The 7583-nt window shown below is 35.1% G+C and overlaps 1 protein-coding gene and 1 long non-coding RNA gene across 2 annotated transcripts; one reads left to right on the top strand and one right to left on the bottom strand.

The window, feature by feature from the left end:
- The first annotated feature begins 399 nt into the window (after positions 1–399).
- On the top strand, positions 400–1518 carry LOC122021361 (proteasome subunit alpha type-5-like). Its single transcript, XM_042579481.1, has 3 exons — positions 400–540; positions 703–768; positions 1142–1518. Exons 1-3 carry the CDS (start codon positions 415–417, stop codon positions 1232–1234), a joined length of 285 nt encoding a protein of 94 aa, XP_042435415.1. The 5' UTR covers positions 400–414; the 3' UTR covers positions 1235–1518.
- Positions 1519–4074: 2556 nt separating this feature from the next.
- Positions 4075–4398, bottom strand: LOC122021621. Its single transcript, XR_006122587.1, has 2 exons — positions 4296–4398; positions 4075–4133 (listed from the first exon to the last, which is right to left on the bottom strand). It is a non-coding gene; the product is annotated as an uncharacterized LOC122021621 (long non-coding RNA).
- Positions 4399–7583: the final 3185 nt, after the last annotated feature.

Raw genomic sequence — 7583 nt, 5'->3', positions numbered from 1 at the left:
TTTTTCCATGTACCCAATGCAGCTTTCATTTCAAAGGTTCCAAGCTGATGAACAAGGATGGGTGGACACAATCCTTTTGATAATATTTTATTTCCTCAAAAAGCTACAGTGTCTGAAGTGCTAAAATGTATAAAATTTTCACGTTAAACCCTCCTATTAGGGAACTGATTTTATTGTCCTAGTGGGTTGTTTACTACTATTAACATAATCTTCCTGTGTCCTAAACGATTCTTCCCAGAGATCACTCTTTAGGAGATACAAATATTCTAGTGCATATGTATTATTGTGCTGGACCTTTTCGTATGTTAATGTTTCTGCTCGATATTACAAATGTCAGAAGTTATCTGGTAAAATCTGAAGTCTCTCCTACACAGTCTCTGCTATGTAGTCCTGTATTTCAATGTTTTGCTTCAAATGTTACATGCTATAAATTGCAGGTACTATACCGATCCATCTGGCACATTCTGGCAATGCAATGCAAAAGCAATAGGATCTGGATCCGAAGGAGCTGATAGTTCTCTTCAAGAGCAATACAACAAGGTAGCTACTATGGCAATTTTAGATATACATGGCTGTGCAAGGCAAATTTGCTTTGACGGCAGCCTTCTCTATTGTGGCTACTTAGATCTATAGTAATTTTCTGTTTGTGGTATTGTGGTGGCGGTGATGAGAATAATTTCATGAGGGCGCTTGTTTATCCAGGACCTGTCCCTTCTGGAAGCTGAAACTATAGCTCTTTCCATCCTGAAACAAGTCATGGAAGAAAAGGTATATTTCTTGTGGTTTTTCTGTATCTACCTGCTTTAGAAGATAGATAAGGCATCCCTGTTATCAAACCTGGATTAGGTTCATTCAGGCTCCTGGTTAATGAATTATTACTTGGTCTATTTGGATAAACTAATCGGGTGTGCTTAGATGTTTACTTCTAAATCATATAAACACTGCATTTAAATATGATAAAGAGAGAATACACTATTCAATCTGGTACCAGCTGACCTGAATGTATGTTTTGGGTACTTTTGTATTAGACGGGTAAATTGGACTGATGCTTAAGGATCCAGTTCTAGGGTTTCATTTTGTTTTACATAAATTGCAGAGTATTGCAACTTTTACATTGCTAATTACTCATTTGCATTAACAGGTAACCCCTAATAATGTTGACATTGCAAAGGTGGCTCCTACTTACCATCTATATACACCTGCCGAGGTTAAAGATGTCATTTCTCGCCTTTGATCGGCAAGGCCATTTATCTTGTTATCTGCGTTTCTTCGTACTTCATACTACTTGCTAGATTGCTGTTTAATTGTGCTGGATGCTGTGACCTTATTGTGTTCTGGTTGCTTATCCACTGAACCATATTCCGTTCAAAGAAGTTTAGTAATGTCATCTGCAATTTCTCTAAAAGTTTTATTCCCTTGGAGTCTATGCTGTGAAATTATAATATGTCATCTCTCATTTTTCACATTCGCAGTGAAACAATTAATAGCTCACAAAAAATAGCTGAAGGTTGAATTTTAGTTTGCAAGTGTCTTGTACTTTGACTGGTTCCAGAATTTTGCTCTCAGGGTAGTTCACATTTTTATTGTTTTTTAAAGAAATTTGATATGGACAACTTTCTTGGGGGCCTTTGCTAATATTTTACCTCATTTACTGGATGTTTTTCAATTTTCACCAATGTAACCAATGTAACAGGAAACTTGGAGAAGAAATACTACAAGTGTTCAAGTCAATGTCACATTTAAATGCGGTATTGTTGGATATTGTTGGAGAATTGCTAGTCCAGTTTATGCGGAGAACATTGTGAACGAGGAAGTGGACTGTTTAACTAGCCCTTTTTGGTTCTCATACCTCAAAGAGGTTGAGGGTATTAGGGTTTAGGGTTATGTTAGGTTGTTGATTGTGTTATGCGAATATTCTATGAATCTATCTATTAAATTATTATACTACAGAAAGAACAACCTGAAACTATTGCCGAAATTATGCCCATTAATAATTAATCTATGCAATACTGCATACAAGATGATATTATCTTGGTCTAAGAGCTGTGCACTTCTTCAGCTGACTGAAATGAGATGCAAGGATGTGATGGCGAAGGTAGATATAGACGGAAAAGCTCATGCTAAGTTGAATTTGTACTTCATCTAAGATACTTCAAATGAGGCTGGGATACTAGAGATTTGAGCAACTGCTCATGGGTTCCATCACGTAGGCTTTGTTCCAAATATTTATGGAATGGCAAATGGACTTTTAGCTTTCCAGCTTCTAGGGTCCTATAGGAAGCCTTTGAACCCAAGATCTGGAAAACTCCTGTTTCTGTCGATCCTTATGGACCGAGCAGAGTATTGAATTAAGGAAGATTTTGCTTGTAGAATTGGAATGGAGAAAGGCGCTCTTTCACCGATTACAAAATGATCGGTTAGTAACACATTGATGTGGGCAATCAACTTAATAGGAGTGTTGCTCAACACATCGATAATGATAAGTGGAGGTACGCCATACAACCTTTTGCTTCCCATTTGTCATTGCCATTATAGGCCTTCCACACGAAGTAACATTTGGACAACTTTACAATCTCATGCGAATTACTAGACGCAATGACTCATTGTTCCTTCGGCTGCGAAGTCTACTAGTCGTAGCATAAACAAAAGGGTTACGACAAATGTAGAATGAATAAAAAAAAACAACATCAAGTATTACATTGTGCCTGGCTACAAGAAGACCGGGTCCGTTTATATCTACCTTCACCATCACATCCTTGCATCTCATTTCAGTCAGCTGAAGAAGTGCACAGCTCTTAGACCAAGATAATATCATCTTGTATGCAGTATTGCATAGATTAATTATTAATGGGCATAATTTCGGCAATAGTTTCAGGTTGTTCTTTCTGTAGCATAATAATTTAATAGATAGATTCATAGAATATTCGCATAACACAATCAACAACCTAACATAACCCTAAACCCTAATACCCTCAACCTCTTTGAGGTATGAGAACCAAAAAGGGCTAGTTAAACAGTCCACTTCCTCGTTCACAATGTTCTCCGCATAAACTGGACTAGCAATTCTCCAACAATATCCAACAATACCGCATTTAAATGTGACATTGACTTGAACACTTGTAGTATTTCTTCTCCAAGTTTCCTGTTACATTGGTTACATTGGTGAAAATTGAAAAACATCCAGTAAATGAGGTAAAATATTAGCAAAGGCCCCCAAGAAAGTTGTCCATATCAAATTTCTTTAAAAAACAATAAAAATGTGAACTACCCTGAGAGCAAAATTCTGGAACCAGTCAAAGTACAAGACACTTGCAAACTAAAATTCAACCTTCAGCTATTTTTTGTGAGCTATTAATTGTTTCACTGCGAATGTGAAAAATGAGAGATGACATATTATAATTTCACAGCATAGACTCCAAGGGAATAAAACTTTTAGAGAAATTGCAGATGACATTACTAAACTTCTTTGAACGGAATATGGTTCAGTGGATAAGCAACCAGAACACAATAAGGTCACAGCATCCAGCACAATTAAACAGCAATCTAGCAAGTAGTATGAAGTACGAAGAAACGCAGATAACAAGATAAATGGCCTTGCCGATCAAAGGCGAGAAATGACATCTTTAACCTCGGCAGGTGTATATAGATGGTAAGTAGGAGCCACCTTTGCAATGTCAACATTATTAGGGGTTACCTGTTAATGCAAATGAGTAATTAGCAATGTAAAAGTTGCAATACTCTGCAATTTATGTAAAACAAAATGAAACCCTAGAACTGGATCCTTAAGCATCAGTCCAATTTACCCGTCTAATACAAAAGTACCCAAAACATACATTCAGGTCAGCTGGTACCAGATTGAATAGTGTATTCTCTCTTTATCATATTTAAATGCAGTGTTTATATGATTTAGAAGTAAACATCTAAGCACACCCGATTAGTTTATCCAAATAGACCAAGTAATAATTCATTAACCAGGAGCCTGAATGAACCTAATCCAGGTTTGATAACAGGGATGCCTTATCTATCTTCTAAAGCAGGTAGATACAGAAAAACCACAAGAAATATACCTTTTCGTCCATGACTTGTTTCAGGATGGAAAGAGCTATAGTTTCAGCTTCCAGAAGGGACAGGTCCTGGATAAACAAGCGCCCTCATGAAATTATTCTCATCACCGCCACCACAATACCACAAACAGAAAATTACTATAGATCTAAGTAGCCACAATAGAGAAGGCTGCCGTCAAAGCAAATTTGCCTTGCACAGCCATGTATATCTAAAATTGCCATAGTAGCTACCTTGTTGTATTGCTCTTGAAGAGAACTATCAGCTCCTTCGGATCCAGATCCTATTGCTTTTGCATTGCATTGCCAGAATGTGCCAGATGGATCGGTATAGTACCTGCAATTTATAGCATGTAACATTTGAAGCAAAACATTGAAATACAGGACTACATAGCAGAGACTGTGTAGGAGAGACTTCAGATTTTACCAGATAACTTCTGACATTTGTAATATCGAGCAGAAACATTAACATACGAAAAGGTCCAGCACAATAATACATATGCACTAGAATATTTGTATCTCCTAAAGAGTGATCTCTGGGAAGAATCGTTTAGGACACAGGAAGATTATGTTAATAGTAGTAAACAACCCACTAGGACAATAAAATCAGTTCCCTAATAGGAGGGTTTAACGTGAAAATTTTATACATTTTAGCACTTCAGACACTGTAGCTTATTGAGGAAATAAAATATTATCAAAAGGATTGTGTCCACCCATCCTTGTTCATCAGCTTGGAACCTTTGAAATGAAAGCTGCATTGGGTACATGGAAAAAACAACAAAAAGGGAGGATAAATGATAGCCACCAACCTAATTGTTCACAAATATCTGTATAAGTTATTAAGGGTGTTCATAGAAGTTGATCCTTTAGCCGTGTCTGTTAGATGGTCAAATCTAGGCGCCAACTCAAAAATGTTGGCGTCCAAGTGTTAGTGTTCAACTACTTCTGATTTTCTTCATCTTTGAATTGTTAAATACATAGGGTATTTATAGGGAATACTCAAGATGTATCTAAATAAATACATGAACCAATATTAAATGACATACATTCATCATCCAAAGAGTCATTCATGAATCCTCCAATATTCATGCTCCAGATGACCATACATTAGATTATAAGTCCAATTAATTTGATTGCAAGGTTGTAAACAGTCCTTGAGGGCTATTGATAGTGATTCCAGTACGTACTGGAAAATAATGGAACAAATCTATGAAACAGCTATCAAGGGATTCACTTCAACTTTCCTAAACCAAAGAAGAAACAGATGGATTACAAAAGAAAACAATTTGCACCATCAAACTGAAACTTATAATAAGCCTTAATAAATTAATGAAAAAAGAATTGTTTAGAAGTTCACTGAGAAACATATGAAAATACAACAAATGCAACTGCAAAAAAAAAATAAAAAACTAGTATCCAATTAACTTTTTTTTATACTTTCAGATCAAAAGGTCAAATTTATATACTTTGGTTCATGTTCAAGCAAGAGGATAACAATCTCATCGACAGTTAGTATTTCCTTTTAATATAGAACATTAAAAGAAGGAATATCAATGATGAAACAAACCTGAAAATGCGAGCTACTGAGGCAGCGAGCAATCTGCTTGAACAAGGTAATCATGCAGCGTTGGAACTCTGTCGTGAGCATCAAAGACCAAATATTACCAAATATTAAGATCACTGACAAACCAAATAATACCTTATTTTTAACAGCTATCTAGAGGATCTGGCTTTTTGACTTGAAGCTGGTTCAAAGAAGACAAATCAAATATACAAATACTAAGATGAAAGCATAATGAAGTAGTTAACTTTTTCTACTTTACCTGATTATAAGATCTACAGCTTCTTGCTCAGTATTTTGCTGCACGAGTAATTATTAGAAAAACAAACCCAATAGTGGAACAAAAGCTAGATAAAGAAACTAGATAATTTACACTGACAGAACTTTATAGAATAACATATAATACAGTGCTTTGTACTTGCATATTAATCCAGAAAACATCCTTTCACCTAAGTGACAATTTTTCCAAAACATCATCATTCACAAAACATCATCATTCACTAAAAATTTTCACAAGTTTTTAAACTTCAGTGACAACTTTTCTTTGGGGTCAATCGCTCAAGGTCGATCCGGTAACTATGCACTGCATCAAAAAATTGGCATTAACTATGATTCCACCAAAACCACCATTCCATGAACTTAAATCTAAATAGAATTATGGCAACTATCATTCCATACCTATTCATAACATGATCTTGTATGCACTCCGCCAACTCGGACCGAACCTCATCAATTTGTTCACGAGAGTACCCTATTTTTGTGAACCGTGAGCATACACAATTTATGTTAATGGAAAAATAATCAACACCGATCACTTTGCAATTTTAAATAGTTTATGTCAAATAATTTGAGATAAGCTAAATAATGTTACTATTGATTGCAGCGAATATCTCTCAATAGTCTCAACTTCTTCAATAATTTCTCTCATAAAGCGCATCACAAAAAAACCACATTGTTTCGCATCCGGTTGTTGAGGAGCCTATATATAGTAATTAGAGTCAAATTGTTAATGAAAATTATATACATTACAATATATGTTAAACAAAAGTACACATACCTTAACTACTTCCCACTTAACATTTTTCCTACCTTTCCTTCCCTTGGTTGAATTAAACAATTTTAAGGCCCTTCATACGTTAAGAATATTTGTTAAATAAGATTTTTATTATAATAAATATTTACTAAAAGAAATCTGAACTCACATTTCCATTACGTATTTTGAATCATCATCGCGAATGCGGCAACTTAGGGAATCCAGCAGGTAAATAGCATCCTTGTAAGGTTCAATAACACTAAGATTCCAATGGAAACTAGGCAAATACATAGGATTAGATCATAAAATTGAATAAATTATCGAAAGGAAGCAATTGAAAGTGATGTTTTACTTCTTGCTTACCTGACATTACATGGCACTAACACTAGTTGATCTGTTGATGCACTTGTCAGCTTATCTGCTAAAAGAGTTGCCCTTTGATTCAGGGTTTCAAGCTTAACTGATTTGTCTTGTGCCGTTTTTGCCAGATATGGGAGTTTGTGAGGATTCATAAATCTAAATTTCTTTGTCTTGGTATCTTTCACCATCTTTTTATACAGACACCTATCATTGCAAAGAAAAAAAATATTTAGATACTAAATAATAAAATTTAGATACAAAACACTCATAATAAGTTGGAAAAAATAATGATCACTCATAACACTAAGTTATGGCTGATGATAGTAACATCCATACATGAGAACTTACTATGAACAGTCTTGCATATTAAACATACCAGAAATGTATACATGCAAATTCTTTTATTTCTTGAGGACAAGCACATTTAAGATACTTAAAAATATACAAGAAAAAAGATATGAGCAAAGTACTTCCTGTCTAGAAGAACAAATGGCATAAGGCAAACATTAAGGGCCGGTTGAAAATGAATGAGCTATATTTATGTAAAGTGTACCACATCAATTGATAT

This window comes from Zingiber officinale, chromosome 9A (assembly GCF_018446385.1).
Source record: "Zingiber officinale cultivar Zhangliang chromosome 9A, Zo_v1.1, whole genome shotgun sequence".
Lineage (NCBI taxonomy): Eukaryota > Viridiplantae > Streptophyta > Magnoliopsida > Zingiberales > Zingiberaceae > Zingiber > Zingiber officinale.
Note: the sequence above shows the minus strand (reverse complement) of the source record. Positions and strands in the feature narration are given on the sequence as shown.

Excerpts from the sequence above, each read along its gene's own strand:
- LOC122021361 (XM_042579481.1), top strand. The coding sequence starts at position 415 with ATGTTACATGCTATAAATTGCAGGTACTATACCGATCCATCTGGCACA. Across the intron at positions 541-702 it reads TTCAAGAGCAATACAACAAG|GACCTGTCCCTTCTGGAAGC; the intron begins GTAGCTACTATG and ends TTGTTTATCCAG. Across the intron at positions 769-1,141 it reads AACAAGTCATGGAAGAAAAG|GTAACCCCTAATAATGTTGA; the intron begins GTATATTTCTTG and ends TTGCATTAACAG.